This window comes from Pecten maximus, chromosome 4 (assembly GCF_902652985.1).
Source record: "Pecten maximus chromosome 4, xPecMax1.1, whole genome shotgun sequence".
In the NCBI taxonomy this organism is placed as follows: domain Eukaryota; kingdom Metazoa; phylum Mollusca; class Bivalvia; order Pectinida; family Pectinidae; genus Pecten; species Pecten maximus.
This window is the reverse complement of record NC_047018.1, coordinates 43,145,639-43,169,439: the sequence shown is the minus strand read 5'-3', so window position 1 is coordinate 43,169,439 and position 23,801 is coordinate 43,145,639. Positions and strand designations below refer to the sequence as shown.

Genomic DNA, 23,801 nt, shown 5'->3' with positions numbered 1-23,801 from the left:
TTCCGAAATAATTTGTGAATATTTTTTTTATTATTATTATTAACCTTGATATGCAATTAAAATAATTGTTAGAGATATAGATCAGGATTGTGTAAGAGACAGGAAGATGCATGTCAAAATCAACATCAAACTGGCGCAATCAACAAAAAGTCGCAGGTACAACATGATTTATGTCTCTACGTTCTAGACATTTAAATTGTGTTACATAATTCATTCAAACCCGATGTTAACAATGAACATTCAGAGTCTTTCAAGAAAGTATTATATAAATAGCTTATTAATAAACAGTGAATGCACATTTAATTTAAAAAAAAACAGTCAATAGTTGCTTGACAAAGCTTACACTAAACCGGAAATGAATGGATTTGATGCATATCCAAATTCCAGCTTTAATCATCCAAGTAGAACATTATGTAGCATTAGAGGGATAGTTTAATACAGACAAAAAGCATTTTATATCACTATATACTAAACATCGCCCAATAGATAAAATTTGCTCATATCACGCTACGCCGTGTGAAAAATGACTTGCTGTGAATTACGTCCACTAGATGGATAGAAAACCCGCATCCTTTGTGATACAATATCGGTACAGATTTATAAAATTCAATTATTTATCGCTGAGACATCTATGAAATACACTTGATCATTTCAAAACCTACACGCATGAGGGCCTCAGCTGTTTAACTCCGATACTATACTCAGCACTTTTCGAGTTTATATCAAAAATTAGTTGTAATCAATAACAGTTGTTGGTATGGTGTGTTTTACAAATACTGTAAGTTGTTGTTGACTCTAAGAACGGCAACCTTTTTGTTAAGTGAAATGATACTAGCAATACATGCCAAGATTAATTTCGACTTCGATAGCGATATTAGTTAAGTCAATATCAGAAAGTACTCGAATCAATTTTCAAATGTTCCGTTTTAAACCTTATGATTAATTCCCTTAAGAAGCTACACTTCAAATATCAAACTTCATCTTAAGAAAACTGATATATCAATTATAAGTTTCTGAATGCCCAGATTTAAACGAACAACTACACACGTAACATATTAATCATTTCGATACCCTTAAACGGTTATTGCTAAACGTGCCGGAAAATCCAGTACTGGTATTATAGAGAGCTTTAACTAATTGCAACATTAACTGTTGCAAGGTTTTGCCCTTGAGAGCAATATGTCATTCAGACACACATTTTCTTTCTGAATAGGTCTCGATTGATAAAGTTTATTGATGAGTATTTAATTAATTATTTACAACGCTGGTATCATCACATCTTATCTGTCTTTTAACTCTATCACAGCGGTACCATCCAAGACGGATATTTATATTTCACGTTCTTCAGTTCAAACGAACAAGACCTTTTTGGCTTTTATCAATGAAACAGGTGGACAACAATAATATCTAGTCAGAGACGGCACCCTAGCATTACTTTAGTGAGTTACTGTGTTTGAAGTTGTCGTTAAATACCAATTAATAGATCAATGACATTTGGTGTTTGTAAATTATCACATTAAAATTTGGATTGCCATGCATGAGCGTTTTATCAGTAAAACATATATTGCGTGGCTTTTGAATACTTTGTAATGCATATTATAGACCATCTTGATTGTGATTACTAGAATTGGCTCAGCATACACGCAAATCAAAAGATATGATATTATTATTAATTCGGTATCGAAATAGTTCACTGATTGCTTGATCATCGATCTCTGATATCTTCGATATTTTTTTTTTGTTTTTATTTTTTTTTGTATCAGTTAGCCGATGGAGAGATCATGCATTTTTCAGGATATTTGATTGAGTCTGGTTCTGTTGACAATAGAGACGATTGCATAAAAAACATAGAGAGTAACAGCAATTTTTAATATGACCCCAGCTCCAGAATACACACTACATTATAAAGCTTTTCCGTCTTTCTAGAACTCGTCAGTAATGCTACAAATTATGAAAATCGAAATCAGAGGGCGATACCGTAGATACTTGTAATCGATGCATCGTCTTATCGCATTTATTTCATGGAGCACGTGGTCTTGGTCTTCATTTAAGTTTTCAAGGGTTTCCTTGCAAATCTATATATAGATTAATATTTTGCTATCGTTTAATCGATTTAAAATTGCAATTATGGTTTCGTTATTATGTAAGTATTCTTTATTGTGTTTATAATACAATACATATGTGGTTTCGATTATTTTAAACTAACTAGGGGTATTCCACTGTATATAAATCTATTGCATATGCAATAAACTGTTTTATTGTTTTATTGGAATGTGTAATAATCTTGATTAGCGCTGATGTACGTATTGTATCCATATGTTAACATATTGTCAACCTACCGCATTGTTTAATGTTGATGGATTGTGAAATATTGATTAAACAGTCGAAGCAACAAGCTCAACTAAATACAACAGAGGTCGATACTTTGAGAACGTATAATAGTTATGTCAAATCAAATGTGTAATATAATATCAAGCGAAAAATATAGAATATCTAGTTTAATTTGTATGCGAACAAATACGTAATTCAAATTCAGAACTTGACATTTTAATAATTCGAATACAGTATTTCATTGCATTGCAAATATCATGAGCATTACCAATGCGATATCATCGATAAGAAATGAAGGTCATACTTGTCATGTTTGACAGGTGTGGGAATGACATTAAAGGCATATATCTTGGCAGGAGTTACAGCCTTCAAACACTAAAGAGTTACCTTTGGACATGCCTTATGTGGATAAAAAACATATGAACACATCAATCGGTAACCTCAGCTTTGTACTGGCTATGATCCTATATTTCTGGACTCATTGACATGGATGTAATGCGTTTGGTGAGTAAAAGGTTGACGTTTGAATTCACCTCAAGTGCAAATGCGAAATTGTTAATCTTTTTCGACAACCGCCAATTCCAGTAATATTCAATTACGATACAACAATCTAAGTATTGTTTCCCAAAGTCATTTAAGCACTAATGACTTTTACCAGACGTTAAGATTGACCTACTTTTAACTGTCATTGGGGAAATATAGGACTTACATAGACGTGGCAACACATGATACAGAAATCATTTATATAGTTATACAATTATCTGCACAAATATCTTTAAGCATGAAGGTTCAGCGCTAACGTTGCGTTTATGTCAGACAGCCAGTTTATTCACAAACGCGCTTCAAAGGAGCTTTCTGCATTCCCACAGAAGTGACTATAATCCGTGATATTGCGTGTTAAGCTTCCATGTATAACATAGCACTTGATTCATACATTCCTGGGGGATGTGTTTTACTACAGTTTACACAGTCTGACTACACATAGTAAACATTCTGTGAATGGAATGATGATACAGGACACGCCAAAACACACAAGTTATCTGTATCTGATATCTCTATCTATATACTCAGTTTTTTTCTCTGATAAGAAAGATAGGTAAACGGTTGATATTGGAAAATAGAATACTATCATGACTCATCAGTAACATTCTGTACCATCGTTTATATCCTAGAGTATCATTTATATTTTTGAATGAAGAAAAACTCTGTTTAAGAGTTAGCAATGATAAAAAAACAACTTAATTATACACACATGTAATCAATATTAATGTGTAAACTGCTGATACACTGAAGACGTTTAGAATAACGTGCTTCTATCAAACTTATGTACAGCTAAAACGTGTACCAACTTCTTTTTTTCCAAGTCATTACCTGTGTTCTTTCACAGAGAATAAGTTGGGCGCACATGTATCTTAACATTAATGATGAAAATGTTTTGCATTGATATACATTTAAGTGTCGATCTATTTTAAATGATAAACACTTATTATGGGAAAACCGCAAGCAATTCAAGGAACAGATGAACAAGATTAGCGAAATATAAATTGTTATTCACGATAACATCATTATAGAGAAAACGTCAGGAACGTCAAATAACTTATTTTTAACGTATAATGTTGAGAGACGAATTCGTATGATAAATTGCAAGAGAGAATAAGTTGTAAGCATGGTTGAGGTGTATACACAAATATAAATGTAGGTTTTGAGAAAAGAAGAATAGTCATAAGAAGCTGAAACATCCGGCGAAAACATGATCTGGAAGATATTTGTCGATACGGACATTTCCGTTTGATGTTAAGTATGTTTGACAGTAGTACGATGGTGTAATGCCCGATGAAAGTTGACCTTTACTGTGACACACACTGCGGTATGTTAACCTATGGTTTGGTTGTCATTACAACAGTGGAATGTGAATTACTGATACCAGCTTATATACTGTACAGTAACATTATATGCATGGGTACAAACCGTTAATATGTGTGAAACGACAATGTTTCTGTTTCAAAAGACGTGTTCCTCAGAAATACATTTACAGAAGAAAACAACAAAACATCAAAGTTCACCCGTTCAAACAGGTGACGTTTTTTTACTTCTGAATGTGTTGTGTTTTTTCTCCTACCGACATCAGTATTAATGGCAACAATAAGATACCAGCGATTCGTAAGAAACATGCTGTATGATGTGTTATTAAGACATATTTCTCAGAGGGAATCATGTGCATTTGTGATATAAATCTATAGTATGTTCTCCTTGTTTTCCATTTACGAAATGCAATAAACATCTATGCGTGATTTATAATGTAGTAGAATAAATGTTCGCGGAGATACAAAGGCTTTAAAGTAACGTTTTTGCCTATTGTATAAACATATCGTATCAACGATTGTTATCTATATGAGTAATGCGCTTTGACACTTTTTAATGCAAAAACAGGATAACAAGAATATTGCTTTTTAATGATTTCTTCATCTTAACTAGATAGTGACGTCATACACATTTCCTGTGCATGTCGTCCAAACATCAAATAAAACAACCTGTATACATGATACCATTCATAACTATATAGTGGCTTGAATTTCCACTGTACCGAGCGTAGATCTTATATAGATAGTAACATGGAATGGGCGGCTACTAAAGAGAAGCGTGTGGACAATATAAACCTTATCATGATATCTGGTGTATCTTATCACTGATCATACAGGTATATATAGTACCAGGGGAGCCAGGCAGACATAAATCAGCGTTATCAATTATGCAAGTCCAGACAGAAATACATCAAGTTTCATTAGCTTAATTAATATAACTGTTAGCTTTGAAATTTCAAAAGCTATCACGAAAATTGAGAACTCTTTCCGTAATCCTGTACCTATTATCAAATTGTGATGGTCTTGAATCCCGTTTTTTTTTTTTTTTTTTTGCATTTTGTGCTTTTTATTTCAATTTAAGGAAAGTTTGACGATGCAGGTATGACATATTAGACGCTATAAATCTTACGGCACGACTGAATTCTCATCTAGCAGACACTTTGTTTCAGCGTATCAATTGATGACTACATAAAGAGCACGAATTGTTACCGTATATTTCAGTGTAACAGTTGATGACCACGTATACGGCTGGATTTGTTACGGTAACTCCTTGCAACATATGGCTTTGTGGTTTTATCGCTATACCATACAAAGATGGTACAATAATGCTTATTATGTAATATTTCTGAACAATGGTGCATTGACACAGTTCCTAAAAGGAGACGTATATCTAAACTGAGTGAACCCAACCGAGACCATGCTTCCATCAGCTATGTCTACGAATGGTACCACCCATTACGCAATGTGCGACTATAACCGTATACCAGCGCTGTTTATTTAGTGCATATGTTTAAGGTTGCCCAATCTCTATCTAAACTTAACAGTGTCCACAAATTCTTCTGTCTCAAAAGCCTATTCCAAAATGAACTTTTACTTAAGCTATAATGTCTTAAAACAGATACGTAGCATTTCACATTTGTCGCGTTATTTTTACACACTGATAACCACTATTGCATTGGGACACAACCTCGATAGGAATGAGTTGGATAAAAAGAGAAGACATACGAGAGGTACAAATGTTGATTTGGGGCTTTATATGAGCATGTGTATCATTGACCTGAACCAGCAGTATGAAGTATGTGTTTAAAATATGTATTCACAGCGACATTTTGAGTGCATTGTAAGCCTCTTAGAATGATATCTTTGAATAACGGAAGGTAACATACAACTGAAATAAATGTTAGAATATGAACGTTATGAGAACCAGAGAACGCTGTTAATAGGATCCAATGTCTAATTGATTCAAAGTGACCATGTATCTTACTTTAAAATATAATAAACTTACTGTAAACGAAACCAATTACGAATGTTTATTCAAGAATGTTTATTTTCAATAAGCAATTGGTATAATCTTTGATCTTTGAAGTATACGAGAGCATGTATAACACCACGTGAGACATTAATATAATTGAAGCCTAATCATTTTATCGGGTTGCAATTGTATCGCACTCTACGTGTTGTGTTACATTAAGGAGTAGATCCCCGTGCATCACACATAGGGCGCCTCGCATGTATGAAGTATTCTATCTGTACGATTGTCATCGTGGTGACTCCGGACAATGGCGGTCCGAACGCCCTATCTGACAGTCGGGCGTTAGATGCTGGTCACCGCTAGTCACCCCTTAGAACACCGGTAGTACAGATCGATAACACTGGAGGTGTGGAGCACCCTTTAAAGCCAGGTTAAAGGTCAGAACTGTACTGTATCACGTTCGTTCTTATCGTCATCTGTTGTAAGAAGGGTTTAAGCATGCATGTAGTCGCTGTCAAACCTTCCTCGATTTATCACTGTTGGTATTGTTTTAGATTCTATATCATAGTTATTTATCGTAGATGCCCTTTTTCAATTTGTGCTTTGGTCGGAATGATCAGCGTACTGGCGCGTAAGGAGTAAAATACAGTGAGAACATTTAGGTCATGCTTATGATGATAAATAACTCACACCTAGGGTACATATCCTTTTAGTGTTAATTTCAGAGTCAAATATAATAAGGTACTGCATGTGGCTATTTTAGGAGGTTATGGATTTTCGCGACATCCCAAATCGAAATAGGATGTAAAAAGAACATAAAGAAATGAGGACACATACAAAAACAAGGAAACACAATGCCTGAAATAAGTCAAAATGAACCGAAAAAGAATCATAAACGAAAAGATAAAATTATCCGGATACGAATTTACACACGAAAACGAAAATAGAAATATCATGAGCCGATAAATTACCCTCAGAGTATCCGAATATGTGATACCTTTAGTCGGTGTCCTTTCCAATGTAGAATGGTATGTCGGTCGCCATATTGCCATCCAAATGAAATGCATTAGATATTTGTAATAGTTTTACGCTCAAAACTAATAGACAGAACGCGAGAAATGGTGTCAAGTGTGTACTGTATACAATATCTGATGCAAATGCAGTAAACAGACGTTGCAAAAATATGTCATGCTTATTGATGTTTCGTTTATCTATTTGTTCGACAATGTATTCATAGTGAAATGGCATGTTAACAAATGCTGGTTTACTTTAAAATGTGGGACAGGATGTGACAGTTTCATTTGAGACCATTAACCATTGTTTGTCTAACAGGTGCAAGTAGTTTAGGTCAGGTGTGTAAACACGTCTGGGTATTGTAAATCTGTGTAAAGTAGAAGCTTAAGAGCATAAGTGATTGGTGATTTTCGTCAGTTCATCGTTATAGTTAGATAACAAAATAGCCGTATGTGTATACGAATTTGTTAAAAAGTCACCAGGGAATTCTGCAACCTTTGACAAATGATCTTAAGATAATTCGAAGTATTTTTCTAAGACATACATTTTCTTATTACGAAAAGTAGCATCTCTTCAAATAGTAAAGTTTTGTTACTGCATACCATTACACGTGAATACTCCCAGGTGCATGAGAAGAAATTGGAAAGTAGCGAAACTCTGTCTAACCAGAGTGTACATTTCAGTAATAAATAAAATGAAGATGGACAGAAAGCAAATAAGTATTAACGTCAAAACGTGATTAACATACGACAGCAACATTGGTATGCAGTGTTAGCAGTAGACCTTATCTCGAGAGTATGACAGTGCAAAACACATTCTCGGGGCGTAATGTGCCACATTTCTTCAGCATGTTATCGTGCACTTTGGAATAAATTAATTTTATCGTTTAGTAAATCTTCATGTTGAAAGATAGTTATAAAAATCGCCCCCACATGCCTTTTTTGAATATTGACTCACAATGGCTTAGCTGTGTTGTTTTAGGCCACGGCTAAAAAATCCCTTTGAAGTTTATCTATATCTTAAACATCTTGTTACTAAAAATTCAAATTAGGATTTGGATTGCAAGCGTTGAATCCTTAAGACCTTTATATTCTATATAAAGACTTCTATATCAGAGACTTTTTCATAAATGAAATGTTATTCGTTTAAAATAAACATTAAAGGACATAACCTATTTTTTATAAGTGAAACCAATACGTATCTTTTATATATAGTATCAAAGCTTCCATTCATTACTACACTAAATCCCTTTAATAACAAAAATATATTTATGAAAAAAGAACGTCAGTTTTCATGCCCTATATTTTTTTCTTTTATTATTGAATTAGGGTTCGACCAGTGCATATAACGCCGAACGTCTGGGATTGCAGTAAATCTAGAAATATGATAAATGGGTTCCTAGAATGTTGTACAGCTGCTTGAGGTCAAGTTACCACAGCAGATAACATAGTGGTAACTGACCATCACGTGAGAATCTTATAAGATATAAGTATTATCTTTGTTCCGTTATGCAGTCAGAAACGACCTCGTAAATCTTACATAGGTAAACACAGCCGTTCTTTACCGTTATTTCGGATAACAGACTATTTTTCGAATGAATACCTATATAGTTCGTGCTCAAATTACTTTGTACACTGGATCACGTTATGTTTTGAAACATGTTCTTTGGTCGTCAAACTTTTAATATATATGTATTACATATTGTTGATTCAAAATAACGAATATCACATTAAATTTTATTAACATATACATGCTTTACGTATTTTTGAACTGTTTCATATTGAATTACGGACCAATTAAAACTCCCCGTCAATGTTTTGACATTTGATTTCTCTAGATCTTATCTTGATAACATCTGCCCTCACCGACGAGTCCTACAAGGATGAAACAGCTGTATGATGTAGTTTTATTTATTAGTCGTATCTCATTTTCAATTAATATTGGAATGTTTTAACATCTTGCTTGTGTTTTGAATGAAATATTACATTGCTATAAAAATAAAAATGAAATTTACAATTAAGCTATATGTTTTACGTTCAGTAAGCTGTCACACATCATCTGTGAAACAGCTATGGGTGACCGTCTTTACGGATCTCACGACGGTGCACAGGAGGGAGGTTATAGGGGCTTTCTATTGGCTAATGAGAGGGGTAGAAAACAGGTGTGAACAACGTTAACATTGTAACCACACTGATACGGGTAATGTAACACAACTAGTTAGTAAGACTCCGTACAGCGGTTCAACAGGCCACCCAAGCGCCTGCACGTGTTACCGTTACGGTAAATCGCGAGTTATTTGCGCTGAAATGAGATTTTATTTGTACCTAACACTACAACACTTGTTATCAATTATACATAGCAAATTGAACGATAGAAAAAAAAATTGCAAAATATGCACACACATTAAATACCGTTTTAAGAACATGGAAAAAGCAATGTTGCATCATGATTTTAACATATGGTATGGAATCTTTTAACAATGTCAGACTTATTCCCGAAAGTCGATAACTTAAGAAATGCCCCAAATGATATATGTTCATGATGAAATGTATTTTGATTTGAAACTCCTTTATTAACCCTAGATCCATATAGAGACAGACAGACAGACAAAGATAGTAAGACAAAAAGACAGTCATTGATTGTTTTTTGTTTTTGTTTTTTTTTAGTCATGACACTCAAACATACAGAAACAGGGTATAGGTCAATACCATTTGTATAAGAACCTATTGAAGCAAACAATACGAAATCTTGTCGGAACCGATCTGTGCTGCGAAGCACAGGCAATTGATTTTCGAATTACTGAAACTATGGTCATGTGTTTTATTTCGGGTGAGGTCTCTTTCAGTACCTGGTTAAATATGACAATTTACGCGGACTACATCCCAGCCCGAACAAACAGTGCCGTGACTCATCCCGAGAAGTGTTAAGAAACTAACTTTTCCAACTTTAAAGCCTTCAAAATCAATTTCATATGCATGTTATTATTGAAGTACTGCACCGTCTATGACTAAATGATCAACTCTCACTTCCATTCAAAGCGATATCAGCACCAATTTTCAAAGTTAATTGAGCAAAAAAAAAAAAAAAAAGGGTGATTTGTTCAAGTCACACGATAACGTGTTAAATAGCCCGTCCAATTAATTATGTATACTACTTCACAAACACTAAATTTTTAAAATCACACAATTATCCCATCAAAGTTTTGAAAGTTCATGTGCATTATGTAAAACGTGAGAATATTAATGTCCATTTCCGAAAGAAACTTGTGTTTGTTTTGTTAATCTCACTTTGACAGCGAAATTGCATAAAGTTAAGTGTTAAATTTCAGTCAGTGACTAAAAAACAATATGTTTTATCTAATGCCGTTTTATTCCAAAATATGGTCTGGGCTGTATATACTATACGATAGCATTGGTCACTGCTAACAACTATATCATGACCAGATATCTAGTCGGTATAGAATCCGTAATGTCCTCGTCGGTAGATTACCAACAACAAGTGTCGATGTCCGTCGTTACGGTATGAAGGTGAGATGTCTATCAACACCGAGCTATTCACAACATACCGACATAACCCCATGAAATTACCAATCTGTTACATACGCTGCAATGAACTGGAAAATATGTTAGGTGATTTATTGTCAACTTAAAAATCCTTCAAAGACGAACTTTGCAATATATATTACATGATTTATATAACATTTACAACCATTGATGTACTTCTGTGATTTATGAAGATCTAATTAGTGTCTGATTGTAGCTTATTGGTGTTTAATTAGTAATTATCGAACATTTTAGTGGAGTTTATTGTTTGGGTAAATTTACAACATTACGGACCTTTTTTGAGTAAATTGACAACATGACCTATTTTTAGCAGCATAGAATGACACAATATTGTTGATATCATTATAGCAAAATATGTATACATACAAAGATATGTTTACATGGTGGTGAAGAGCGAACTTCAACTCCCAGAGAAATATTAGCCCAGTGAAATTTGACATCCATATAATATATATATATACAAGTTTCCATTTTCATATTATCACAGGTCATTGTAGTACTGCCAAGATGCTGCCACAGGTCCAGTATCATTCTATTTAAATACTAGTAACATCTTATCACAGCCGTTATGCTGTGCTTTGTAACGATACCTCGATACATGTCCCTTATTTAAATGTCGGTATGTGACCTTGATATATCTACCGTATAAACATCTATCAATTGTAAAATATCATCTCAGTCTAATACATATGGTGTTTTAAATCATCTCTTTCTACTAATTAATTCAGAGGGAACTTTGTTCTTATTCTTCCTCTCAGGTTAAATAATGATCGATTGAAATAGTTATGCCAAAATTGATTATAAACGTCACAACAACTTTTTCGGTTTATTAATTTTAGTTTTGATTCATTCTGCATTGTTCGTGAAGGATAAAAAAAGATGATTTCACAAGCACACTGAGCAAATTTACTACTTTAAAAAAATATTTACCGTTCAAATTAAAGGGACTACGTTAAAATTTTTAAAATCGGTTGAAAAAATAATCAACTGCAAACTAATTGGTTGCAAAATTATTATATCTCCTAGCAATGAATTAAATATTGACAATAAGAAATGATGACAAAGAAACCTAATCGTAGAAAGTTATATCATAAGTCAATAGGTAGGACCGAAACAACTTCCATTGAAATTCTCTGATACTTCGTATTGCCACTTGAGGTAATCGGCATGGCAAGCGGTAGCACTCGACGTGTTTATGTGTGGAATGATTATGCACAGATTGCAGTATGATGCACTTCACATACCACACTCGGGAATAAATGTCAAGGCATGCTAACCTTACACTGAACAGTCTACGCTTACAAAATGTGCTTTGTCTTTATAAATTTGTTTTCAGATTGTCATGAATACGTAGGTGTTAAGTACATGTGTGGGGATTCAAAATGACCAGCTCGTAATAACAAATAATTAATCATACTCACACTGAAGTTTTATGAATTTTTTTTTACATTTGACAGGTTATGTTTCTGCTCATTTCAGCTAACAGCGCGCTATATAGCTGACCTAAGCGTTATGTGTATCAGTGCTATAACAGGGAGCATGGTGGAGACGTTGTGTATATATACGGGGGTTTTGACAAACAGAAGCAAGAACGAAAATAGCTTGACGATACAACAATCAAATGATTATGTAAGCATTCGTGTGAGAAACGTTTTCATGTAAATATGTGCATTACTTACGTGAATTTATAACATTGATGAAAGTGGCAAGTGCTGCCAGTCTTGTTATCCACCCCATTTTATCTGAAAATATAAAACAAAATGGTGAATTATTTATCAGCGCGTCTTGCTCAATCATTTCGAAATATTTCAATTACACGTGTCTAAGTAATATCAATTTCATTATAATGTATTTAGACTGTTTTCTGTATCTAACTCTTTTGTATTGAAACACTCTATTATCGTGTGCTCTTTACAATCATTTCAAATGTTGTAACAGACTTTTAGTAATTGATATTTTTGTTTAGGTGAATTGATTTTTCATTCATCCCGAGTTTGAAGGATTTTACAAAGTGATAAAAGACATGATACATTGCTATATACTATCAATATTCTTCATCGCATTGCACTGGCTGTTGTTGATAGCAAATTCAAAGAAACTCCCTAAACCGGTGCATATCGCATCCTATGGCCAAGTACTTCGTTATCAATTACGACACAGGGCGAAGACAGATTATCTTGAAGAGTATTGACTTGTCTTTTAACGAAGGGATATGGTGTACCATTAGGAAGCATGGATATAGCTGAACACCTACTGTACGAAGTGGCTCTTATCTCGGTCTTTATCAGGTGTAAAAAATGTGGTGTCATTTTCTAATTATCTTAGTGTCAAAAAAACCTCCTTAGACAAACCATGTCGCCGACGTAAAGGATCTTCTCGCTATTAGCTTGGTAGATAAGACATTCATTACACAGTGTCCTACAAAATATCTCCTGTTTTTATAGCATAGACTACAAAACCTCTACACTTATTACTGACAGAAACACAGCTGACAACCTAACAATTTCGCCAATTTCATAACGTAATTATATACCGGAATAGTTACTGTTGTTTCTTACTAATTGTATTTTAAATGAAATTTCAAACAATGAAATATTTTAGGTATATTTCCAAAACAAGAAGGCAATTATGTTTTCGAAATTGTAATCTTAAAATCTAATTAGCGATTTTTCTTTATTAGAATACGTCTTCATGAGCTATACCTCATATTCTCATTATCTTTAGTTTAGTGTATATAGTATTGTTATTTTTCCCAAACAGGTGTAGACCTAGAAAGCTGAGAACATTCCTCATATGAAATAAAATGTGCTGTTTTTATTGCAGGTTCAGGGTTAGGCTGTCAGACAACACATGCCTTTAAAGTAAATATAAAAATCATGGCGTATGACTACTCGCAGACTAGGAAAACGATACATTTCAAAACAAGAAGCATAAGAGTATCTACACAGTCGTTAGCAAAGAAGCGTTCAATCATGATGCTATGTATCCCAGTTTTATTGCGTACAATCAACTTGTCGCTTTTTCAAAACCCGCAGCGTCGTTTTTCTTATAAAATGTTTCATGGTATAAATTATATAGCTTAATCATTTCTTGGAAAAGCAGGGTAATATTGCAAACATCAAAGTATGATACTTGATACCTCATTTTACACGTTTTACCATGGTCAAGGTCAAGTTCTACTGATGCACTAACAGCAGAGAGCATTATGATGATGTCAGCGAAAACATTAATCTCTTATTACAAGAACAAACCATGTTAGTTAAATACTTTAAACTGATATTATAAATTTCTGTTTTACCAACTCCCAACGTTTCGCACATATTTCGAGCAACTTACTACAATGTTACATATCCATGTATTTACTTTTGCAAAGCAGTATATAATCACATGATACCACTGATGTATGAACGCAACTGATATGTTGGAAGTTTAAAAGAAAGTACGCGAAATGCAACATATAACTAAAAGTTTCCCTGTATCACCATAGTAAATTCACTTTATCAGAAGTAAGATATTTCAGATTTACAGTGAGTGAATAATTTAAAGCAGTATAATGACAGCGCATGCATACGTGTACATAACATGTGTTCAACATGCTTCTTGTGATGTCTTGGAGCATGCATTTATTCCATCCGTATCTATCACAAGCACGCGCTGCAACATATGTATATCTTGAATGTTGGTGAAATGGGTTAGATATATGTATACTGTATTAAACATTATCAATCAACTTCCCTTAGAAGTTTTACCTATACATTAATAGCTCAGCATTATTTTTTACATTAAATATTTCAAAAGAGAAGTTTAATCAGTATTCATATAACACACTTTGAATGCTTACTTTTGTATTATTGATTAAAAGTTAGAACATGTTGGTGTTATTCAAGGAAAATTAAACTAAACACTAAGTTATGACATTGCGAATTATGAAGAAGAAGAAGAATTACGATATCTAGATTATATTATTTAGTAGAGCATTTCCGTCACCACATGTGGTACTCTCTACACACAAAATTATCTCAAACCGAGGAAGATATGATCTCCTATGTTGAATAACATTATCAAACAATCTCTCATCAATGGAAACACGCTATGTTGTCCGCATTTCCCATTTATCAGTGAACAAGGTGTTCATATAAGATGTTATGCCATGGAATTTGAAATTATTCAACATTTTGAAATGTGTAGAATAAGTGCGATAACAACCAATTTGTTTAAGAAATTTTACTGTAGGGTGATACACTGTAGTGGCACGTTATCCATTTTGCTGCTTTTGAAAAATATTACAAAATCTGAGTACCCTGTGAATGTGTAGATTGTCAGTATTTATCTAAAGGGAGTGTACACATCTTCCATACAGATGCTTTCCTTATGAAAACATAAACAAAGATGCGATGGTTGTGTTTGCTTCATTCACATTAAACGTCTTTAATGTTATAAGTGCAGACAAGAAAATTGATATAAAGCCTTAAAAGTGACAGATTAAGAGACTTCTGCCTAATCTTAAACATTAAAACTGTTTCGATCTTGATATTTTCAGGGTCAAATAATCGTTATACTGTTATATTGGGTTTATGTTTGTATGCATTCCGAGATTTTGAACAAGACTTCCATTATCCGAAGCACGAATAATAATAATCATGGATTAGTAAAAACATTAAGTCTATTATAAGCCAACTTGAAAACCAAAGACATACTTAAACTCTAAAGGGGATGATGTTATTAGCCCCATAAAAAAGGCGCAATCTGAAGGTACATGTGTGTCCTACACCATAAGCATAGCCTGCAATTGCACAGATTATCATTTTTTTCTCTTAGAAGTATCACCGTTCGAACATTTCACTTAGAGTATTAACTTAATCTCATAATGAATCTTATTCTGAATACGAGGTGTCGTGTTCTTTATGTCAATATTAAAACAATCAAAACTATTTTATGAATGCCGTATGCGGTTGTTTTACGAGTATAGTCGCAACATTAAGCCCTAGAAAATGTACCGAGTTCCGCATGCTCTGGAAGCCCTTCCTTTTTATCATCTACATCTGTTAGCTCGAGGTCAGACAAATTGAACTTGAGCGTCTTGCTGAGTTGGATGGAAGGTCGCAAAAATGTTTTGAGGCTTTCGGTTTGCGGTGGCTGTGTCTATTACCCCTAGTGTATGGGCGTGTGTAGATAGTGTAACGCTTATCGGATTAAATACTTGACATGCATTTCATGCTTTCTGTGTATAAGGCAATTTAACGATTTGAAAACTAAATGTAAATTTTGTCGTCGCATGCTTTTACAAAATTGTACTTCACACATTGCGAATTCGAAATATCCGACTTCTAACATAATTAATTGACTATGGGACAGGGAAACTATCATTTATTGATTTATTAGAGACTGTTGCGTTTGTATTCGCCTATTCTGTTTACCTATTTAAGAAGAGCATGCATATATACGCTCAGCCTTTAACACTGTACAACTTTTATATCTAATTTTGTTAAGATATCGATAACAGTAACACATTCTGTTCCATATAATTGAATTATTTGAAGTTATGGACCTCCCAAACCAAAGTATGAAATTTCTTTCCGCCTTTTTAGGATTGTTACTCCTTCAACACAATAGGCCCGTGGCATCACATATGAGTCCTAGAAGGACCAGATAAATGTATGGAGCAATTTAATTCATTTCTGACTATAATATTTCTTACTAGCATTTAATTCATTTTGAAAGGTGTCAATATTTTGTTTGTTTTGTGTGTTTTGTATAATCTATTCACTTATCGGGAGAAAACCCAAACAAAACAAACAAAATGCTAGCTTAAGTTTATCAAAGCTGTATGCATCTATACATCAGTTAGATATCAGAACCCCGATAGCTAAACGAGAGTCACAGCAACCATCACATACGTAATCTTACTCAATGAAATACGGTCTAGAATAGAGAAAAAATGAAATTGTATACGTCTGTTTTGTGGCAGTTCCGACAATTTTCTGTATCAGCAATTTTCTTTTCAACAGAATTTTAATTTAATCAGCTTCAATCCACGCACACACACCTGTTCGACATATATCACTGCGCTTTCGACTAAAGATTAGCAACACATAGTCAGTTCTCCGAGAGGGCGGCTAAACAACTAGACTGTCTTCCTTTTTAGTGACTCTTTATCATACAAGACACGCGTCTTCTCTTTGACATTCCGTGTCATCTTTAAAGTTGTCAACCTGAACGACAAACATACTTTACTTCCTCTGGGTATACAGGTATACAAGATCTTTTGTAATCTATTGATGGCTCTGTATTCATGACGTGCCTGTTAATAACAGTCTACTGTATTGTTTACCTATGTAGGACACTGGTCTGTCCGTGTTTAAATACGAATAACCCGTTAAACAACCTGATTATGACTGTTTATTAGAGTCCTGCAAATCAAAACAACAATCAAAACAAATACATATACGACGAAAATTATGGTATGTGTTTTTGTTATATTATCGCTACATGAGCTATCCACGAAATAGTTTTGAAAGGTCCATACCACGAAAAAAGTACCCACAAACATTTCCTGTTTTACAGAATGTGTCAATACATATATATATTTTATCAAAAACATCAGCTGGTTTTTAACAATATCTTTTATAATGTAAACTGTTCTCTGAATCTTAACAGTAACCTATTCAATGATATACAAGCTTGTGTCTTATTCAAAGTACCTTTCATCAAAATTACCTTGGTTGAATTCTGGTAATAATGTTCTCAATATTGACAATAAGTCAAAAGCAATCTCGAACGCGTATGGCTGTTTTTGAAAATAATTGGTTTGAGTCTAAAAAGATTCCCGATGAAATTAGGATATATTTCAACTCGCTTAAAGATGTTTCTTGCCACAATCTAGATACCAGGATGTACACGTTTATTCAATAGTTTTATCTGATGTGCAGACGACAAAGTTCCGTGATTCCAGCCGGTTATTTTCTCTCTCTCTATCTCCGTCTCTCTCTCTCTCTCTCTCTCTCTTTTTTTTACAGAAAAAAAAAATGCTTACCTATGTGGTGAATTAATCCAATAAATTGAAATAGAGGGATTTCAGAGCATTAAAATCCCCTTTCCTATTTGCTCCTTTCCTTAGAATCACAGAAGCAGACGACAGCTGCCTCGAAAGCACTATGGTATCAATCGTCTGCCTAGAACTCGTCCTGGTCGTTATTCCATGTTTTATATCTCATGTATGTTACCACTGTCTGAAATACAGAAGAAAAAACAAAACGTCAGAGGGGACTGCCTCTAAAAATCATTATTCCAATACAAGTCAATTCGTTGGCTGAGACGAATTGGTCTGATTGGTTAATTGTGAAGAATGGACGAACAATTACTTCGGCACGAGTAGCTCACAAAACTAACGTGTTAGCGAGGTGGGTGACTTACGTGAAAATTGAGAAGTTCGAAGAATGATTTTACGGATAGATAAATATGCTATCATAGACCATGCTGATCGTCACTGTGACTGGTTGTGTGAGTTGTATATGAGAAACAACTGGGACAGATACGCTAAGCTGCATACGTGTAAAACCCATGTACACTACGATAATCCAAATGGGAAACTTTGTCCACTGCTTCCAGTGAGTACGTGCTCCAGGCCTGTAACTAACAGCATGATATGAATGTATATAAATAATTCCACAGAAATAATGGCGAATCTCACATCCACTGTTTATTGAATTTTTGTTGTAATTCACGTAAATAAAGATTTCTCCAGAACGGATTTTACTCTTAGCATGCTATCCAAATGTGATTGCATATCCGATGCTGCTACAGTAGTACTACCGTAAAACACTTAGGATTTACACTGACACGAGAGCATATAACCGTGGACCACTTCACTACCTAATTCATACATCTATAAAACACGCACCCTACACATACTTAAACTATACACTGAACCTATTCTAAATGTTCTTAAAAATGTATAATAAACTATTTTGCCTGGACCACTTCACAACATAATGTTCTATGTAGATTTTATAACTAGGGTACATAACCCCATCACATAAAGCCCACGGTATCCTCTCGTATCGTGCAACACTTAACTCACTACTACAGCGCTAGTACATATAATAAATTACTACAGTAATCATTTACTTATATGTGACATCTGTATATTTGTTTTTGCTATGGCGGCACCGGAAACTTAAAATATATCCAGTGTTACGTTTATGTCTACACTTACCTTGTTTTGCCCGTCAATGGGAGCTACCTTATCACCCACCTGTGTGTAATCTACGATACCTGACATGTGTGTTATATTTATTACGAGCGTAAGCACCTTGAATCTTAACCAGCGGTTATGGGAGTTTAACTAGTCTGCATTGTAGATTTCAAATTTTAAAGTAGTAAAATTAAAATATTTCAAAATATGTCATAAAATTTGTTTAGGAAGCCAAGCTGCATGAAGTGCTTTACTTTGGCCCATGTGAACATGGGTACCCATCACTGTCAATAGAGCGTCACTGAACCGTGACGGGGATGACAGAAACACGTGTCTATGAATGGAAAATTGCACAAAAGAATCAGATGAAACCTATCTAGGTATAGCATGTACCTAAACTTGTCGTTGGAACGAAATAGATGTCAAAGTATGATAATTGTTGTATAATCACGTCCAGTATAATATAATTTTTTCTTCTTTATATGTCACACCCCTACTAGGTTTTCTCTGTTGTGTATAAAGAGTGTTAAATCCCGATGAAGAGGAAGAGGAGAATGTCAATTCTGATACCGTTTACTTCAAACAGTTGTGACAATATACATCCACAATATATCACAAAATACCAATTCGAATTTCAATTACAGATTGAATTACAAGTGTGTATTTTAATACCAGTTTGTTTCTTAAGATCCAACATGCGATATGATGCTGGTGAAATATCAAGATTACAGTATCATGTTGTTAGTTTCTGCTCGAAGATGTCTTTGTAAGCAATACATTTAGGTTAAAGAAGTACTCAAGAAAAGAGCTGTGACCGTAACCGCCATCTGACAGTTCGTACATTAAAATATCACATACTTCCCAAATATCATATCTTCGTTTCGTTTCACTACAAAGGGCATTTTATATGAATGTGTATTTAACAATACAGTACTGTAATAACCAGATGATGATCGAAGAAAACACGTTAATTATTGTAAAAACATCTACATATGTGAATACGAAAAAGGAATTACATTTCCAATTTTCAGTCATCAAATATTTCTCTCGTTAATAAAAAATAATACCTTAATCAGTTAAAAGGCATATTAGTTGCAAACAAAGGTATACATACTTTTACTATAACGTTATTTTTCATAATAACATATATCTAAACAGGTGCTTAACATGGACAAAAGCAAGCATGTTTCATAATAAGCATTGTTTATTGAAGAATTAAAACGCATCATTTGTGATAAAAGTTAAAATTTCTTTACAGACATCCGACATCCTTTATTGATTAGGTACGCACGTTCAAATAAGAAAACTGCATAACTTGTTCCGCTTTAAGAAATTGGAGTGTTGTGCTTAATTCAAGGACAGTTATATATTTTTTTGTTTAAGAACAACGGTATAACAAATAGATAAAATGTGCACTAACAAGTGAAAAGTGGCATCTAATGGGTTTATTCTGACAGTTATAGAAAGTCTTCCACCACGTGAATGCTATTTTACAGGCTTCGCTAATTGCTTGTGACATAATAGCTAATTGGTGCACATGTACAGACACCATGCAGACCGTTATATAATGAAACCTGATGGTATACATTTACTTACAGTTCCATTGTCATTCCATAGGGTTCTGTTATATTTGTATAGTTGACTTTTACGCGAAGAATTATTGTTAAAAAATAATTTTGTAAATTTAAATGGATACACGAGTAATTTTATAGACTGTTTTTATAAACTTGTACCGGCAATTTTGAGTATGTGTTTGTTTTGTCGATCTGGCTCAGTGAATGACAGCCTGTTATTTATTTTGTCGTTTTGGCACTGTAAATGACATGCTGTCTATTGTTTTGTCGTTTAGGCCCAGAAAATGACACCATGACGTTTGTTTTTCGTTTAGACTCAGTAAATAACAGCCTGACGTTTATTTTGTAGTTTTGCTCAGTAAATGACATTCTGTTGATTGTTTTTTCGTTTATACACAATAAATGACAGCCTGACTTTGGTTTTGGGTTTTGGCTCAGTGAATGACAGACCTACATTTATTTTGTCGTTTTGGTCCAGTAAATAGTAACTGATCTTTATTTTGTCGTTTTGACTCAGTAAATGGCAGTCTGCTAATTGTTTTGTCTTTTACGCCAAGAAAAAGAAATAGTCGTTTTTGTTGTCATTTTGGCTCAGTAACTGGCAGTCGGACGAACGTTTTGTCTTTTTTGGCTCAGTAAATAATAGTCTAAAGATTACTTTGTCGTTTAGGCCACGTAAATGGTAGTCTGACGTTTCTTTTGGCTGTTTGGATCAATGACTAAAGTTTCTTTTGTCGTTATAGCTCAATAATTGTCAATCTGACCTTCATTTTGTCATTTTGGCTCAGAGAATGACAATTTTTCGATCGTTTTGTCGTTTACGTCTAGTCTGAGTTTCGCTTAATGATCAGATGTTGACTTCGACATGAAATGAAACACATTCATCGAAATAAATACTGGAAAGCGTATACATATCTCATTCTGATATCAGTTTTCATTCATAATATGAATGCTATTTACAGAAACAGGACGTATGACAGTTGTATCGAACGAAGGCGTCAATATAGGGGCATGCGTCTGTTTCTTATATAATCATGCGGAGTATAGTGTTTTTTCATCAACTTTATAATGCCAATGCTAGGCAAGTGACACCAAACAAAAAGAATGAAATGTTTGAAACATCGATAGTCTTTTTATCACTGAGATATCATTTTTGTAGTGTTGTTTGTAATAAGATGGTACACAAAAGAATTCTAAAATATTAGATAACTACATATGCCGTAAAATTGTAAACAGTTTAACTTCAATACATGTACAGTCACTCTTCGTTACCTCGAACTCTGACAACTCAATGAGTCGAATTATATCTCAGTGCCGAAAACAAAGCCGCTAAATAAGATCAACTCGGTTTGCTCGAACACTCAGAAAATCTCGATTTTTGTCGTGTTCCAACTTACTTCGAGATATCGCACTGATGTTAAATCTTACAATCATGACAATCTCTCTTTAGCACACAGTGACTGTAAAAACCTATATTAATGCTTCTCTCCACCTCCAAAACCTGGCACGTTTCTTAAATGATCCTGACTGTTAATAGGACGTTAAACAAAATAAACCAAATCAGTTATTTTAGTTAGTTATTTTTTTCATTTATATATTTATTTCTAAGGAAAAACAGCAATTGTAACATCTGATTGCGTCAAGTGGCAAACTTTACACGTGCATGCTCATTATATGAATAAAAACTCTAATCACTTAGACCACTTTATAGAATGTCGGTACGAGAAGCACGTGGTGAATTGAAATACCGTTGTTGCTTGTTATACGCGCGTGGGATCAGGACATGTACGTCCTCTGCTGGTTAGCGATTTCAACACAGAAGGTTTATTGTATCTGAAATACAGAGTTTGCATTCCTGTAGCGAGTTCTGATATCAACTACCATACTGCAATTATGTTACTTCCTGGTTCACACGACTTTTTAAAATTAAATTTACCCTCCTCCCCCCCCCCCCCCCCCCCCTAAAAGGGGTCTGTTTATCTATCATTGATTCAACTATGAAAACCCTCCAAACATATCTTGACAGGTGGTCGATAAGAGATTTGAGAAAGAAAGAACTGTGAACTGTATTCTCAACCAGACACTGAATTATAACTATGCCGTGATATGAGGCATCATTATTAGTATTCCCTTTATCCTCAAGATGGTTTTGCAATCTGCTTGATTACTTCTTGAGTTGTTGACAAGACTTTATCAATGAATCTACAAACAATATTTTGAAATATTTTCTCGTTTTGCTTAGTATTTTATATTTCCTAGCTATCCATTATGGACATATCATCTATTCGTTGAATGTCGTTTAAAGATGCTACACCATTGAGAGCATCTACACTGATTGTCAAAAATTAAAGTACATAGCTTTTGGTGATGTATACGACAATACATCTGCCTTTTCTTGTTTTCAATCAATCATAATTACTCGGAGATGTTGCATATCAAAGATATACAAATCATATTTACTTTGTTATTTTGGGTTAAACAGAAACCACGACGACACAAACAACAACATTTCACTTAATATATATATGTACATGTAACTTGTCGATATTATTTCGTTTCGTATGCAAATATGATCGAGAGATATGAAGTTCATTTAAAGTGCATTCCTAGTGCATATGAGTAACAATGGTACGCATCTAAATATCTGTTGCTTCTTTTGTGGCAGACATTTGGCACCGAATCTCAAAGGCAGATGTTTACCCAAAATGCGCATGCAAACTAAGGAAGAATTCGGTTACATTACTCAATAGTGTCTTATGAGTGGAACAGATGTCCTACGGATACCGGAAAATGCATACACCGGTTATTACTAAAAGATAAAACAGGAACAGTAAAGCATGTTGAAACCCCGAAACGACAGGCTGTACTAGATGGCAGACGATACGCTTAGGAATCACGGACTATACACGTGTTTAAAACTATTTAACGTGTTCCATTAGAAGACAGTCGTTTATATGCAGAAGCAGATCATCTTTGCTCTAAATAGACAGTTGTTGATAAAAGTAAAACAGCAATATGTTTATCGGGAATTATCTGCCATGCATGCTAGGGGATAAACAAACCTCAGGTCTGCTGCACTTCAAACTATGCTACCCGGTGTTGCTGCACCGTACTTACATGGGACACCATGAAAACAAAGTTTGCTTTCATCGGTTAAATCTCAATTTTTACGGTATAAAACCTACATACCCAAAATTAATCTATGCCTTGGTATTCAAATCATTCAATAAATATGATGGGAAATCTGCCTTGTTCTATGATTGGGTGGATTATATGAGGCTTACAATATAT

The 23,801-nt window shown here is 34.1% G+C and overlaps 1 protein-coding gene across 4 annotated transcripts in view; it reads right to left on the bottom strand.

Moving 5' to 3' along the window:
* Positions 1 to 23,801, bottom strand: part of LOC117326156 (collagen alpha-1(IX) chain-like) — a 153,870-nt gene that overhangs the window by 57,431 nt on the left and 72,638 nt on the right. For 3 of the 4 annotated variants that reach the window (XM_033882790.1, XM_033882793.1, XM_033882792.1), the window contains exons 1-3: positions 18,156 to 18,561; positions 17,776 to 17,971; positions 12,422 to 12,484 (exon numbers count right to left, since the gene is read on the bottom strand). In XM_033882790.1, coding sequence (XP_033738681.1) covers positions 12,422 to 12,479 — 58 coding nt within the window. In that variant the 5' untranslated portion in view covers positions 12,480 to 12,484; positions 17,776 to 17,971; positions 18,156 to 18,561. Of the gene's footprint in view, positions 1 to 12,421; positions 12,485 to 17,775; positions 17,972 to 18,155; positions 18,562 to 23,801 lie in introns of those variants that run through there. The other variant, XM_033882791.1, reaches the window with a different exon arrangement.